The sequence below is a fragment of the Squalius cephalus genome (assembly GCF_949319135.1).
Source record: "Squalius cephalus genome assembly, chromosome: 13".
In the NCBI taxonomy this organism is placed as follows: domain Eukaryota; kingdom Metazoa; phylum Chordata; class Actinopteri; order Cypriniformes; family Leuciscidae; genus Squalius; species Squalius cephalus.
This window is the reverse complement of record NC_137134.1, coordinates 5,521,624-5,538,447: the sequence shown is the minus strand read 5'-3', so window position 1 is coordinate 5,538,447 and position 16,824 is coordinate 5,521,624. Positions and strand designations below refer to the sequence as shown.

At 41.0% G+C, this 16,824-nt stretch overlaps 1 protein-coding gene across 2 annotated transcripts in view; it reads right to left on the bottom strand.

Annotated features, from left to right (window-relative positions):
* Positions 1–16,824, bottom strand: part of kcnh1b (potassium voltage-gated channel, subfamily H (eag-related), member 1b) — a 69,944-nt gene that overhangs the window by 44,424 nt on the left and 8,696 nt on the right. For both annotated transcript variants that reach the window (XR_013823064.1, XM_079889653.1), the window contains exons 6-7: positions 13,285–13,677; positions 1,599–2,028 (exon numbers count right to left, since the gene is read on the bottom strand). Coding sequence is in view for 1 of the 2 variants with exons in the window: in XM_079889653.1 (XP_079745779.1) it covers positions 1,599–2,028; positions 13,285–13,677 (823 nt within the window). In the remaining variant the exon portion in view is untranslated. The remainder of the gene's footprint in view (positions 1–1,598; positions 2,029–13,284; positions 13,678–16,824) is intronic.

Genomic DNA, 16,824 nt, shown 5'->3' with positions numbered 1-16,824 from the left:
TTTTTACAGTCTATGCTATACATGTTCGCTAACTCTCAATTTGCAGTTATACATGTTCACTAACTCAATAATTAGCAGCTATACATGTCAATTTACTCTCAATAACTTACAGCTATACATGTTCACTAACTCTCAATAATTTGCAACTATACATGTTCGCTAACTCTCAATAATTTGCAACTATACATGTTCGCTAACTCTCAATAATTTGCAACTATACATGTTCACTAACTCTCAATAATTTGTCTAAAGAAATCTGAAATCTTTTGAAATCTTGAATCGTTATTACATAAAGTGCAGTAGAAATAAAGGTGACTTGATATTAGTGATATTTCAGTGAAATCTTGTCAGGCAATAAAGGTTGTCCATGGTCAATAGTGTACTGATGCGTAAAGCAAGGCCCAACAAACAAGGGTAAGTGCGACCATACCAATTAAAGTATTACCAAAAGTAATTTAGAAATGCCCCTCAGTTTGTAAAAACCAAACCAAAACATTTTACATTTTTTACATTAATAAATTAACACAAGACATGATTTTACAGTCGAAATTATTTTCTATGATATTCAGCTTAAGTGTAGGTTGTATGTGAGGTCAGTTGTAGGTGTGGTCACACTTAGTGTTGTTTGGCAGAATTTTACTGCCAATATCTCATCATTTAAACAGGAATCTGCATTATTGGGAGTTTCACATGAGGGCAAAAACTGGGCAAAAAATTTCAACACACTCATGGCAATTCGTAATTATATTATGCTTTTTGTAAATTGATGGCTAATTCATATGGATTCATACAATCTCATTTGTACATTTTTGCACAATCTGCTTATGCGCCACTTTTCTTTTCTTTTTAAATTAAACGTTTCCTTACAAATAACACTGCACAAATTCATTCAAAATCATCCTTTTCCTTATGAGATCGTTTTGGAGATTTTAAAATTTTAAGAAAAAGCATATTCATTGGTCTGAAAGTGGTTTCTGTGCACTGTTGACAATAGTCCCATTTACTCAAAATTTCACTGATATGTTGCTAATGTGATCACACCTTTATTATACTAAATTACTTAACAACCAGCCAGAATTGTGTAATTGCGAGCAGCTCCATAAAGTACACGTAGTTAATTAGCATTACTCTGTAATTATTAATCTAAATACATGAGAACATGAACACTATAAAATAAAAGTGTATCTACCTTTTATTTACTGTGGTTATCACTGTATTTCTACAGTGCAGAAAAGTAGGGCCTAACTAAGCGATTATGTAATATTCTTCATCTGGACTGAATGTAATCTAGAACAGCACAGGGCTCTATATAGATCTGACGTTCCTCTGAGAGTCTGTCAACGGCAGATAAAACACCTGGAGTCCAAATCTTTACAACTTGTTCTGCGTAGAACATCTTTACAGGGTTTTTTTATGAAATAAAATTGATAGCCTGCAGATTGTGGTATTTTTCTGATTGTTGTTGTTTGAGGAAATTGATCCCTACACTAATGGATCTGTCTATGTTTTTTTTGTTTTTTTGTTCGAGAAAGTGTAATTTATGTAGTACCACAGTGTAACTTGAATTTCACGTAGTGGTGGAGAACAGTTTTACTCACAGCCAATCATCATCATGGCCACGGCGAAGATCTTCTCTCCATCTGTGGTGGGCGCGATGTTTCCGAAGCCAATACTGGTCAGGCTGGTCATGGTGAAATACAATGATGTGATGTAGACCGAGTCTTTGCTGGGACCCCCTTCCCACTTCCCCATGCCACTGGCGTTGAAGCGATATGGTGATCCGACGGATTCTCCCAGGAGATACAGCCAGCTGTCCCGGCGGACCATGTTGGATTCTTCATCTATGACCTCGTAGTCCCCAATGCTGTACCAGATGCAGGCCAGCCAGTGGGCGGCCAGGCCGAACACACACACCAGCAACACCAGCACCGCTGCACCGTACTCAATGTAGTGGTCCAGCTTACGGGCCACTCGCCCGAGGCGCAGCAAACGCACCACCTTCAGAGAACTGAACAGGCTGCTGATGCCCTGCAAGAAACAAGACGTGATTAGTCGAGTTAGATGAGTTTAGAAGATGTTTTTACCCATGGTGACTTACAATACAGTACAATTACTACAGGTCCAGTCCTGAAAGGGTCTTAAAGTGAACCACGGATGGGGACCCAATGAATGTTTCTAAAATCAAATTAATTTTAAAATCCCAATGGAATATTAACCAAGCTGAAAGCCTGTTCAAAAACGAAATGTTTGGTGCGAAAATGGATGCGCCTGTTCAGATCGACATGAACACTTTCATATGTCGCCAATCACACTTTATTTTAAGGTGTCATTGTTAAAGTGTAATTATATATTTAAGTACTGAGGAATAATAAATAACAACATGTACTTACTCTAGGGTTGGGTAGGATTAGGATTTGGTTGAGGGTTAATTGCATGTAATTATGCCTAATTTACTCTTATTACTATGGTAAGTACATGTAACATATGTAACAAGGACACTAAAATAAAGTGTTACCTTTTTTTTATTATGGAGAAGTGTTCTACTCTCTTTTTCACTGAACCTCAAAGAAAGCCAACCAATAAGATTTGCACTCTTGGTCACATGCTCAATGCTGTTATCTTGATGGAGCTCATGAAGAGACTATTTAGCTAAGCGACAGTGAATAGCAGAGGAAGAACCCGGAAGCGGCTCGCTGATCTCTGTACTCTTGTATTTGGCGGAGACTGGTGAACTCAATAGCGATAACAAATTCGGCTGTTTGAAAACCTGTTTGACTTCCTGTCTTCTCTGTGACAAGTGGGTGTCAGAAATGGAAAATTGCGCACCACTTTCCTTGTGTACCGCCATATTTTTACTTTCCCATAAGCGCCACCTACTGTCAGAGAGTCAATTTGCAATTTCATTCAGCATGCACTGAAAAAAATGATTCGTTGAATTTAATAAAAAAAAAGTATGGTAAGTGGTTGCACACAATTGATTTTAGCTACATTTAAACAAATGCATTAAGTTGAACCTAATCAATTTTAGTTCAACGTAATGCATTTGTTTAAATGTAGCTAAAATCAATTGTGTGCAACCACTTACCATAAATTTTTTTATTAAATTCAACAAATCATTTTCATTCAGCCTGTCTACTGTTTTCACTGTGAAATCGAAATTTGTTTCTGTGCAATTGACAGCTTAAATGTTAGTATTGTGACTACTCTAAACCAACCAGTTGAAAAATCGCCATTACCCTGCAGACGCAGCTTAACCCTGGCTCGGATTCAACTGTATTCTGCCCGCAGCACCAGCAGAGAAAGCAAGGATGACTGGTGTTGACGTGCCCAGCACAAGCGTCCTCTGCTGCTGTGGGAACGAGGACTGTGTGTGTGTGTGTGTGTGTGTGCTATAATCTCCTGCTCGGATGCAGGCTCTGCTACAGCGGCCTGACAGCTCCGCAAAGCCCCAGAATAATACAGCTTTGAGTGTGCACTTCCTACCGAGGGATTAAATGAATGAGTCTGTGCCAAAACCCAAACTGAGGATGGCACCTGACAGGTTATGAAAGTCAACATGAAACTGAAAGTGGCCCAATTTACTTTCTTAAAACCAGTTCCTGATGTATCCATGCACATTATTTTAAAGAAAAATGATGTTGTTTTCATAATCTATCATCAAAAAGAAATTGCTCATTTGCTCAAACACGTTCCCTGTCTGCCAATGGCCAAAAAAGTAGTCCCGCCCCAAGCTCACACCATTGGATTAGACCAGTGGTTCCCAAACTGGTGTACTTGGGGTATGCAAACAAAATCCTGTGTTTTGCCAGTCATTCAATTATACCCCACCTTAAAATAACATTAAAACCGAGTATGTGTTTATATCAGGTAAAATGCCGCATCTTGTGTAAAAACAGGAAAATGGTAGTGCCGTAAAAGGTCAAATACATGACATCCAATCAAACTACATCATCTTTTGCTGACAAAACTGACTGCATCCACACAAGCAGTGTGCATATGATAGGTTGTGTGCGGAGTATATGCTGCCTTAGCAAATCGCTCTACATTACTGCTGTTCTCCACAATCGACCTTTGTAAAAGAAGGGATTTAGCATTTAGCATGAAGAACAAATATCGAGAGCGGTTTAAGACTCAAACTATCTTCTATACAAAAACATACGCTGTGTGAGTTCTTGTTTTTAATGTTGATAATCTATTACACGAGCAAGAATGCATTTTTTCCTGAATATCCACATGATTGCAAATGTGACACATATTGGGCCCTATCTTGCACCCAGCGCAATTGACTTTGTACACCGACGCATGTATCATTCCTATTTTGCACCCGCGCAAAGCGAGTTTTTCCCTCCACAGAAGCACGTCGCTAAACTAGGGAATGAACTTGCGCTCCCTGGGCGGTTCAGCGCAAAAAAGGAGGCGTGTTCAGGCGCAAACGTTCCTTCATGCTATTTTGCAGGTTTAGAAAACAGTTGCGCCACTAACCAGGAAAAAATAGTTTAAAGTCAGTGGCGCGTTGCGCATGTTATTCATATGCTATTTTAAGGGCGCATGTTTGGCCATAATCAATGTAGCGTGTGCACAACGCGCATTCACTTTGATTCTCTCATCTACACAGAAGCAGCAGTTTTCATTTTTGCAAATCATACATTATTACGATAGATAGATAGATAGATAGATAGATAGATAGATAGATAGATAGATAGATAGATAGATAGATAGATAGACAATTTATTATAAAATCATACATCTAGCTTACACATTTACCCAAATTATCATACGCCTTTTTAACCGAAGTTAATTTGGGTGGGTTTCTCCATCCCCAACGTCCCTGACGAGAGCGTTGCTCTCCTCGGCTGTGAACCGCTCCTCGCGTGCGTCTGGCAAATCCGCCGTTATAATAGGAATCCGCTTTAGAACAAGCGCGCCTGCTCTTAAAGGGAATGTGAGATGACGCTCTGATTGGTTTATTTCACGTTACGCCCAAACCACACCTATGAGTAATGAAGCTACTTCAGACCAACACATTTTAGATTTGCGCCGGGCGCAAGAGTCATTTATCCCGCCGGGAAAATAGCAACAGCGCCAAGACCCGCCCACTAAGTTACTTGCGCTTTGCGCTTTGACACTTGCGTTTCAGATCGTTAAAATAGGGCCCATTGTCTCTTAAAGGAACACTCCACTTTTTTTGGAAACAGACTCATTTTCCAACTCCCCCAGAGTTAAACAGTTGAGTTTTACCGTTTTCGGATCCATTCAGCCGATCTCCGGGTCTGGCGGTAGCACTTTTAGCATAGCTTAGCATAGATCACTGAATCTGATTAGACCGTTAGCATCTCTCTCAAAAAAAACTGACCAAAGAGTTTCGATATTTTTACGATAAGTTTCTTAAAGTTAGGAACTTGCAGCAGGCGCAATGATATTACGTTGGAAGTAATACCAAGTTGGGGACTATTTTCAGGCGCTGCGTAATATTACGCCTGCTGCACTCATGGTACGGCAGCAATGTTCCTTGATTATTACGCAGGAATGAGAGTATAGTTCCTAGCCATATCGGCCTAGAAAATCACAACTTTTCATTTTCCGTCAGTCTTAGTACACGATGTAACTACAGAAGATTTATTAAATAGGAAAAATATCGAAACTCTTGACTCTTTGGTCATTTTTTTTTAGAGAGATGCTAACGGTCTAATCAGATTCAATGATCTATGCTAAGCTATGCTAAAAGTGCTACCGCCAGACCCGGAGATCGGCTGAATGGATCCGAAAACGGTAAAACTCAACTGTTTAACTCTGAGGGAGTTGGAAAATGAGCCTGTTTCCAAAAAAAGTGGAGTGTTCCTTTAATAGAAAAGGTGTGACTGCAGTGGAAGAGGAAGAGAAGGAGTACGCAGAAGGGTGTAGACAGGAACCACTGGATTAGACAGTGATGGTATATCTTGCCCAAAAATCATACACTGTTGCTTCAAAGCGAGATTGCGTTAAAGAAATAAAGGTTGCAGGAATAGTTGCAATAATTGCTCTTGCGCATCAAGCAAAACCTTAACCACTGAGGTTTGTTCAAGCATGCATTGTTGATCAATGTTTATACGTGAATAAAAATGTAAATAAATATGTTCATCATATAAAGTGATTGTGTATCTCCAGAAGACTTGGAGTAAACCGCTCAATTCACATGGATTACTATTACGATCTCTTTATGGACTTTTTGAAGCTTGAAAAATTTTGGTTGCATAGATTTCAATGGATGGACAAAAGTGATGGGAGACTATTCAAAATATCTTCATGTGTGTTCTGAAGATAAACGGAAATCTTATCTTAATGAGAAACTGACCATTTAAGCAGGCTCAAATAAATACAGTCTGATTCCTGGAACAAAACATTCATCCACCATTTGATGCAAACTTGTATTCAGGTATGGATCTATATGTGAAATGCCCTTTATGTTTTTTTAAAGTTTCTAATCAGACAATATAGAAACAAGTCCAGCCTTTTCTTCTCATTGAGAGATGACTACAATGGGTTGCAAAGCACATTTCATGATGACTTTAAGATCTGTAGCTGCTAGTTTGATATTTAATACCTAAAAGCCAGTCCATCACTCGCTGTGCCTCCTACAAAGCTGGACTTATTTATAGACTAGACTTTTCCACTATTAATAAAGTAAATAAAAAAATCATGCATTGTAAAGCAGTTAAAAATGTTTGGGGCACTTAGACATTTTACAATACACAGTTGTCGGGGCAAGGGTGTCCTGATCCAACATACTGCTATCATTAAACTGGTGTTTGTACAGAGCCACACACAGAGGGAACACAATCCACATTAACCATTCGTGCTCCTGAAGGAATCCTGAATCCCTCACTCATAACGAGCCTGGGATTATCTCTTTCTATTCCAGTTTTCAGAGAATGTAAATGTCCATAGTTCAATTCGAACATGAATTATTCAATTGCGTGGCTCTTTCCACTGCAGTCTTCATACCGGAAACACAAATGCTATTGCTGTGGGCTTCTTAGACTGAGCTGAATCACGTGAGCCGCTAATGAACATGACTTCTACATGACATTGCTTTTGAGTGGGGATGAGAAGTCTAGTAGCTGCTGATTTTGGCCCACAGACTGAATGTTCAGATGCAGATGGCCTTAGATATTGACAATGGCATTTGTCTTCTTGGCTAGAGGTTAATTTAGTTGAAGAAACAGACTTGAAATCCCTTGAAGTGTTTTTATCTGACTTATAAAAGCTTCTCAATGTTTATTGCACTAATCATTGTCAAGTTTGACACCGTCTGCAGTGCAGGATAATCTGAGAGTCAAGCAATGCTTGAACGAGCCGCACAACACTGGTAATGATGGCTGCTGGGATCCACTAGCCATTAATGATGATGATGGATTCTGAGGTTATGAAGTTTTGAACCACTGACTGATGGATTTTACAATTCTCGGAGGGTGCAAAGCCTGTGTCTCCTATGGCTACTATAGTTTTCTTTCTGCGGTAAACCGCAGCGATTCAAAGATTCGATGCATGATGCTGCAATATCACTCACAGAACATCACTGGCAGCTTCATTCACAGAGGTCCCGAGGGAAATACCTGACATGCTTAGATGAAATCAATCCTGAAAACGCCGCTTCAGTGTGGCAAAGCCATCAACACTGACTGTGGGGCTATAATGCAATTTCAGCAGAAAGATTGAGCCCACATAACAACATTGTGTCGGCCCAGATCCGGCCCACATCTGGCACACGTGGAAAGATGATCTGGTCCACATGCGGCGTGGAATGACGGCCCTTGGGCGGCTCGCTCCTGTGTGCCAGATCTGGGCCACAAGCAGGCCATAGCAATGCCACATGTCAGCCAAGAGCAAAGAAATACACCAGAACTGGACCTTATCTGAGCCACAAAACCTGTGTATGTTAAATATGCCGTCATCTCAGCCTTAATAAGCCTGTTAACAAGCAGAATCACTGAAGGAAAGAAGAGAACAGAAAAAGAGACGAGCAGAAACACAAGAACTACAACTGACTTCAGACACAGCCTAAGATGAAATCAACTGAAGAGAAAAGAAGACATTAAATCTGTGAAGATCTCAGCAGAGGAGGATTAAACAACTCCACAAACAGCATTACCAGCTTCACTTATTACTAACCAGACTGACTTTATTTCTGTCAGACGTCTACACAAGTTTTTATTGAGAATTAACAGGGGTTTAACTCTAATGTGTTTCATTTGAAGTCTCCATAACAGTGATCAGTGTTTCCATTAGTTGGGCTCTTAACTCTTATGATGGCTTTGGTCTTTTTATGCCACTGTGACAGTGTGTTTGTTAAACACATTTGCAGGAGCAAAGAAAGCTAAAGTGAAATGAGATCAAGTGATGATGGTTACCTGATAATGGTTTTATAATCATCATGAAATAGACTGATTCACTGATGTCTTTTGAATCAAACAATTGTGTTATTCCATTAATATATTCACATCACAAACCCTGTGTTACTGCAGCATGGGATCCAGCAATATTATAACAATCAGTTAGAAGATTTGAACAAACATGAGCACGAAAAGTTAATCAACGATGACACACACAGACATCAACAATCAGCACATGAATCTCAACAAGAAAAGATCTTTTATCTTCAGTTGATTTCATCTTAGGCTGTGTCTGAAGTCAGTTGCAGTTCTTGTGTTTCTGCTCGTCTCTTTTTCTGTTCTCTTCTTTCCTTCAGTGATTCTGCTTGTTAACAGGCTTATTAAAGCTGAGATGACTTCATATTTAATATACACAGATTTTGTGGCTCAGATATGGTCCAGTTCTGGTGTATTTCTTTGCTCTTGGCTGACATGTGGCATTGCTATGGCCTGCGTGTGGCCCAGATCTGGCACACAGGAGTGAGCCGCCCAAGGGCCGTCATTCCACGCCGCATGTGGGCCAGATCATCTTTCCACGTGTGCCAGATGTGGGCCGGATCTGGGCCGACACAATGTTGCTATGTGGGAGACTGACAAGGGCTCATGCTTACTGTGCGTTCACACCGCCGGCGGCGAGAGCGTCAAAGTGGCCGGAAGCCATTCATTTTCAATGAGAGCCGGCGGCGAGCTCCGGCGAGGGCGGCGCGGCGCGTCTTGGACGGCGAGAGCGGCGAGAAGAGTTGAAATCAAGTCAACTTTATGGTAATAAGCTATGACGCGGTTCGGCGGCAACCAGCGGCAACCAATCGGAATGTAGAAGTCCTCCGCCTGAGAGGATACGAGAGAACACAATTCTGTAAACTTTGGTTCCCACCACATTAGTTCCTAAGCAAAATGGAGGAAACATTAATCATTTCTGTTGCGGGTTTCCCGTTATTGTACGACTTGTCATCCATAGTGTTGTCAGTTTGATTAGAAAAAGCTGCGCAACACTATTTATATGCAACATTTTCGCGCTAGAACTTCTTTGAACTAAAAACGCTTGTTTTTTTAAGCAGGAATGCAATTCATTTGCTCAAAATAATAATGATTTTGACCAATTGCAGCAACGTTTTTTGCGGCCCCTTTAAATAAAGTTTTTTATAAAATCACGCATTCTAATCTACGTCAGAGCGTCAGAGCGTCCCCGAATCTTTCTACGGCGTCGGTGGCAGGGCGGCGAGAGCGAATTTCGCCGCTCTCGCCGGCGGCGGTGTGAACGTACTGTTACAGACACCACTTCAATATTCCTGTAGTTTTTGAAACTTTAGCACTTTACACTCTCAGAAAAAATGGTATCTTTAAGGGGTAAAACAGCTTGTCACTGGGGCAGTAAATTGACCTTATTTACCCCTAAAAGGTTCATACAGTATAAGTACTAATCTAAGGTGTTAATATGTCAAGTGAAGTCAAATTTATTTGTATGGCGCTTTTCCAAATACACATTGTTTTAAAGCAGCTTTATAGAAATTCATACTGTGCTTGGCGATAAGACAATATAAAGCAATGATACAAATGATTTTCCAGAGTTAGACATAACTATATTTTATTTATAGTGTTTGTAGTCTAGCAAACATGTGTCAAACTCAGTGTTGGGTATGTTACTCTAAAAAAGTAATTAACTAGATGTACCGCATGGCGGTACAAAATATGACCGCCGCTCAGGCCTGCACAGGCTTTCCACAAAAATAAATGACGTGGAGCAATTTGGCTGTATTGCGTGTTTATGTATATAAGTTGTATATTTTAAAAGACTGTCTGGAGTATTCCTGTGGATCATGGATAATTTAGAGTTTTGTAATTATTTGCCATTACTATTTAAGTTTTATATCAAAAGTCATTAGTTTAGACACTTAACATCCATAATGTGAAAACGTCACATCCATAACATTGGTTTTCCCTACATAATGTATTACAAAAATGAGTTTCAAAAACACACTTATTGTGTTCAAGCAAGTCTTTTTCATGCTACATCGGCAGTTTGTTTAATAATTCAGAGTTTGTAGGACACTTGTAAAGTGTGTGTATTTCATGTTATGTCCATAACGCTGATAAAATGTATTCATAGTGTGTGTCTGTGTGTGTGTGTGTGTGTGTGTGTGTGTGTGTGTGTGTGTGTGTCTGTGCGTGTATGTATGCGTGCGTACATGTGTGTGCGCGTGTGTGTTTGTGTGTGTGTGTCTGTGCATGTGGATTTGTATGTGTGTGTATGGGTGTGTGTCTGTGCGTGTGGATGTCAGTGTGTGTGTGCATGCTTGCGTTTGTTTGTATTCCTGCATGTGTGTGTGTGTGTGACAGTATCATCCTAAACCAGCAACCCTTCGCTCAACACCACCATCTACAGGCCGATGAGTGTACAGTCACTAAATGTGCACATAAATGAATTTATTTTATACCCCCCCATGGATGAAATTCTACGAAACTTAGCATACCCCCAGAGGATGTCAAGTTAATCATACACATGAAATATGGTGCAGTTCTGAACATCTCAACTGAAGATAGGGGCGATTAAAGCAGAATAATATTGCATTTTCATTTTTTATGGGAAGGGGCGCAAATCACAAATGAGTGATTATGGGCTAGGTTGATGTGGGAAAAATTTCTTCATCCTCGGTGCTACGGTTCAGGTAGTTATTTAGGAAAAACTGCATTTTTTGGGTTTGGACCAAACGAAATTTTTCCGTAAAAGTCTAGTGGGGCTACATGCCCACCAAATTTCATGTTCCCCGGTGTTTCGGTGTCCCTGGTATCGTTGACCAAAAATTCAGTAGATGACGAAAAAAAAAAAAAAAAAAAACTTTGACAATCCCTATATGACCGCTTTCGCTAGCTAGCGGCGGTCATAATTACTAGCTACTAATCACATATTGAACAGTGTAATTGGATTACTGTACTTATTACTCTATCTAAAAAGTATTGAATTACGTAATACTGTCACGAGAGGCTGAATTGAAGTTCATGTGAAAAGAGTAGAAACAAAAACAGTCTTTCTTATAATCCACACAGAGGAGAATCACAGGAGATAAACTAGAACTCAACCACATACAACATATACGATAATGGACAAATGAACTAGGGAAACTCACAGAGAATGTAATCAAAAGAGAAACAGAACAGGTGCGTGGAATTAGGAGCTATGAAAAATAATTAACAAACAGGGAAACTACTCAGGAACTCAAGCAAATAGAGTGAAAACACAACTAAAACAGAACTTACATGTTATAATTACTTATTACTTCCTGAATCTAATTTCAGTTGAACAATACAAGGATAGAAATTAAACTGCTCTTTTAATTCTTTCAAATAAGCAATATTAAATTGCATGAATTATTCTCGAACTGGCCGATGTATTTAATGGGAGAAAGTTACATTAAAAACATACATTTTAAAGGAACACGCCAACTTTTTGGGACTTTAGCTTATTCACCGTTATCCCCCAGAGTTAGATAAGTCCACACATACCCTTCTCATCTCCGTGCGTGCCGTAACTCTGTCTGACGCACCCACCGCTAGCCTAGCTTAGCACAAAGACTGGAGGTAAATGGCTCCAGCTAGCATACTGCTCCCAATAAGTGACAAAATAACGCCAACATTTTCCTTTTTACATGTTGTGATTTGTATAGTCACAGCGTGTACAAATAACAAGGTCACATGAGACACAGCCATCTTCTAACTGTACACACACTGGGAACTATATTCTCAGAAGGCGAAGCACTGCTACTTCTGCGGAGTGATTTACTTGTACATTAAACAAGTTTTATGTTGAATTAATGTTTTTCAAAAAGACGCCGCAGAGTGTGACATGGCATCACATCATGACCGCAGCACTGTCCTTAGCAATTTTGTGTGCAACAACCAAGTCTAATGTGACCGTGGCTTCAGATATTGGTCGGTTTTGTAATATTAAGGGAGTAAGCAATTCTCAAAAAGTATTAATGAGAACAGGTCACAAACTCTGATGCTCATGTGCACACCTGATTTAGATAATGGTTAGTTTTGTTAGTCAAGTGTAAAATATTCTCAAAATGCATTTCAAAAACAATGTTGAGAAATATATGGTATGGCTTTAATTTCAATTTGTAAAGTCTCTGATTTACTATTTTGTGATGTCTTTCCTTACTGTGGTTGAAAATTAATGATATCGTGGTAAATATTTTGGTCCTATTGGCCCATCTCTGAGAAGTTTAACAGGGAGCTTCTAGAAAATCAACACATAATGCTTTAGTCTCCCAGTGAGTAAAGTCACAGAACCTGAATTCACCAAGTACAACATGTTCCTGAATCAACACCTTTGTTGGTTCTGGAACAACATGTCAAACAACCAATCAGATTTGAGGGACAAGTTTACAGTTTGTTAAGTTTGGGAGTACAACCAGAGTTAGGTGCTTCTACATCAGGGTTATTCATCTATCATTTTCCTCTGGTTTTAGGGATAAGTTATGGGTAGTGTTAGCTTTAGGGGGAATAGGGTTAGGACTACATTTTCAGAGTGGAATGTTGTTCCAGGATCAACAAAATATGTTGACCAAGAAACGTGTCTAACTCAACAAGTCAAGATGTGCGAGTAAGCCAGAGGTAAGGAATCAAACATTTTGACAGTAGCAGGAGAAAAAAAAACATTGGGATATCCCAGGCTACACTGGGTGAGCCAGTTCTCCTCTAGCTAAACAATTTAAACAATATCAACTTGAACAACAAGGGCAATATGTACTTTTTTTGGGGTAGTTAAAGTACAAAGTTGTCCCTTTGAGGGCACTGCCCCAGTAACAACCTGTTTCATCCCTAAATGTAAAAAACATCGGACAGTGTACAACCGGTGAAGAGAAAGAAAACTCACCTCGTCAACATTCTCAAAGGCATTAATGACGTCGTAAGGAAGACAGGAGAGGAGGTCGATGACGAACCAGGTCTTCACGTAGTTCATGCGGATGAGCTTTGGGTCTGAGATCACCTCCCCAGCGGGTCCAACAAAGGTCGTGTGGAAGTTGAGCACGATGTCCACCAGGAATATCACATCCACAATGCTATCGACTACCAGCCACGTGACGTTGTTTTGCTTGGTCTTGAAGGACACGTTGTAGGGGACCATAATGGCCGTGTAGAAGGTGAGGATGAGAATCACCCAGTCCCAGGTAGTCTTGAAGGTGCAGTAGTGCAGGATGATGTGAGGAGGGGTTTTCGGAGCCTCTTGCTTGTACTGTGGGAGGATGTCCGAGCCAAGCTGCAGTACCTGATAGGGAATAAGAAGAGGACAGAGTGTAACTAGTTATGAACTTTATGGAAGACAGCAAGATAACATTTCCTCAGTCCACAAACGGCATCCTGATGTATTTGAGAATAAACTCCAACCGAGAGAATGACAGAAACTATGAGTGAGAGAGACATGACTGTTTCCGTACATTTGTGAAAGAGACAGCATGAATCTGTCTGGGAATGGAGAGTTGCACACACTTGCACACTTGCACTTTCTATACAAAGGAACATAAGCCAAGAGCAGACAAGGAGACAGAAGAAGCTCATCACCCTTTCAAGTCTGTGACAATAAAGCCCCAGATCAGAGCCAACTCAGTGTGTGTCTGCGTCTCAATCAGCTCCCTAGTTCAGTAGTCAGGGTAGTTCAGTAATCAGGAGTCAGAGTAGTTCAGTAATCAGGAGTCAGGGTAGGTCAGGAGTCAGGGTAGTTCAGTAGTCAGGAGTCAGGGTAGTTCAGTAGTCAGGAGTCAGGGTAGTTCAGTAGTCAGGAGTCAGGGTAGTTCAGTAGTCAGGAGTCAGAGTAGTTCAGTAGTCAGGAGTCAGGGTAGTTCAGTAGTCAGGGTAGTTCATTAATCAGGAGTCAGGGTAGTTCAGTAGTCAGGGTAGTTCAGTAGTCAAGAGTCAGGGTAGTTCAGTAGTCAAGAGTCAGGGTAGTTCAGTAGTCAGGGTAGTTCAGTAATCAGGAGTCAGGGTAGTTCAGTAGACAGGAGTCAGGGTAGTTCAGTAATCAGGAGTCAGGGTAGTTCAGTAGTCAGTGTAGTTCAGTAATCAGGAGTCAGGGTAGTTCAGTAGTCAGTGTAGTTCAGTAATCAGGAGTCAGGGTAGTTCAGTAGACAGGAGTCAGGGTAGTTCAGTAATCAGGAGTCAGGGTAGTTCAGTAGTCAGTGTAGTTCAGTAATCAGGAGTCAGGGTAGTTCAGTAGACAGGAGTCAGGGTAGTTCAGTAATCAGGAGTCAGGGTAGTTCAGTAGTCAGGAGTCAGGGTAGTTCAGTAGTCAGGAGTCAGGGTAGTTCAGTAGTCAGGAGTCAGGGTAGTTCAGTAATCAGGAGTCAGGGTAGTTCAGTAATCAGGAGTCAGGGTAGTTCAGTAATCAGGGTAGTTCATTAATCAGGAGTCAGGGTAGTTCAGTAGTCAGGGTAGTTCAGTAATCAGGAGTCAGGGTAGTTCAGTAGACAGGAGTCAGTGTAGTTCAGTAGTCAGGAGTCAGGGTAGTTCAGTAATCAGGAGTCAGGGTAGTTCAGTAGTCAGTGTAGTTCAGTAATCAGGAGTCAGAGTAGTTCAGTAGACAGGAGTCAGGGTAGTTCAGTAATCAGGAGTCAGGGTAGTTCAGTAATCAGGAGTCAGGGTTGTTCAGTAGTCAGGAGTCAGGGTAGTTCAGTAGTCAGGGTAGTTCAGTAATCAGGAGTCAGGGTAGTTCAGTAGTCAGGATAGTTCAGTAATCAGGAGTCAGGGTAGTTCAGTAGTCAGGGTAGTTCAGTAATCAGGAGTCAGGGTAGTTCAGTAGTCAGGGTAGTTCAGTAATCAGGAGTCAGGGTAGTTCAGTAGTCAGGGTAGTTCAGTAATCAGGAGTCAGGGTAGTTCAGTAGTCAGGAAGTTCAGTAATCAGGAGTCAGGGTAGTTCAGTAGTCAGGATAGTTCAGTAATCAGGAGTCAGGGTAGTTCAGTAATCAGGAGTCAGGGTAGTTCAGTAGTCAGGAAGTTCAGTAATCAGGAGTCAGGGTAGTTCAGTAGTCATGGTAGTTCAGTAATCAGGAGTCAGGGTAGTTCAGTAGTCAGGATAGTTCAGTAATCAGTAGTCAGGATAGTTCAGTAATCAGGAGTCAGGATAGTTCAGTAATCAGGAGTCAGGGTAGTTCAGTAGTCAGGGTAGTTCAGTAATCAGGAGTCAGGGTAGTTCAGTAGTCATGGTAGTTCAGTAATCAGGAGTCAGGGTAGTTCAGTAGTCAGGATAGTTCAGTAATCAGTAGTCAGGATAGTTCAGTAATCAGGAGTCAGGATAGTTCAGTAATCAGGAGTCAGGGTAGTTCAGTAGTCAGGGTAGTTCAGTAATCAGGAGTCAGGGTAGTTCAGTAGTCATGGTAGTTCAGTAATCAGGAGTCAGGGTAGTTCAGTAGTCAGGATAGTTCAGTAATCAGGAGTCAGGGTAGTTCAGTAGTCAGGGTAGTTCAGTAATCAGGAGTCAGGGTAGTTCAGTAGTCAGGATAGTTCAGTAGTCAGGAGTCAGGGTAGTTCAGTAATCAGGATAGTTCAGTAGTCAGGAGTCAGGATAGTTCAGTAATCAGGAGTCAGGGTAGTTCAGTAGTCAGGGTAGTTCAGTAATCAGGAGTCAGGGTAGTTCAGTAGTCAGGATAGTTCAGTAATCAGGAGTCAGGGTAGTTCAGTAGTCAGGATAGTTCAGTAGTCAGGAGTCAGGATAGTTCAGTAATCAGGAGTCAGGGTAGTTCAGTAGTCAGGGTAGTTCAGTAGTCAGGAGTCAGGGTAGTTCAGTAGTCAGGATAGTTCAGTAATCAGGAGTCAGGGTAGTTCAGTAGTCAGGAGTCAGGGTAGTTCAGTAGTCATGGTAGTTCAGTAATCAGGAGTCAGGGTAGTTCAGTAGTCAGGATAGTTCAGTAATCAGGAGTCAGGGTAGTTCAGTAGTCATGGTAGTTCAGTAATCAGGAGTCAGGGTAGTTCAGTAGTCAGGATAGTTCAGTAATCAGGAGTCAGGGTAGTTCAGTAATCAGGAGTCAGGGTAGTTCAGTAGTCATGGTAGTTCAGTAATCAGGAGTCAGGGTAGTTCAGTAGTCAGGATAGTTCAGTAATCAGGAGTCAGGGTAGTTCAGTAATCAGGAGTCAGGGTAGTTCAGTAGTCAGGGTAGTTCAGTAGTCAGGATAGTTCAGTAGTCAGGAGTCAGGGTAGTTCAGTAATCAGGAGTCAGGGTAGTTCAGTAATCAGGAGTCAGGGTAGTTCAGTAGTCAGGAAGTTCAGTAATCAGGAGTCAGGGTAGTTCAGTAGTCAGGATAGTTCAGTAATCAGGAGTCAGGGTAGTTCAGTAATCAGGAGTCAGGGTAGTTCAGTAATCAGGAGTCAGGATAGTTCAGTAATCAGGAGTCAGGGTAGTTCAGTAGTCAGGGTAGTTCAGTA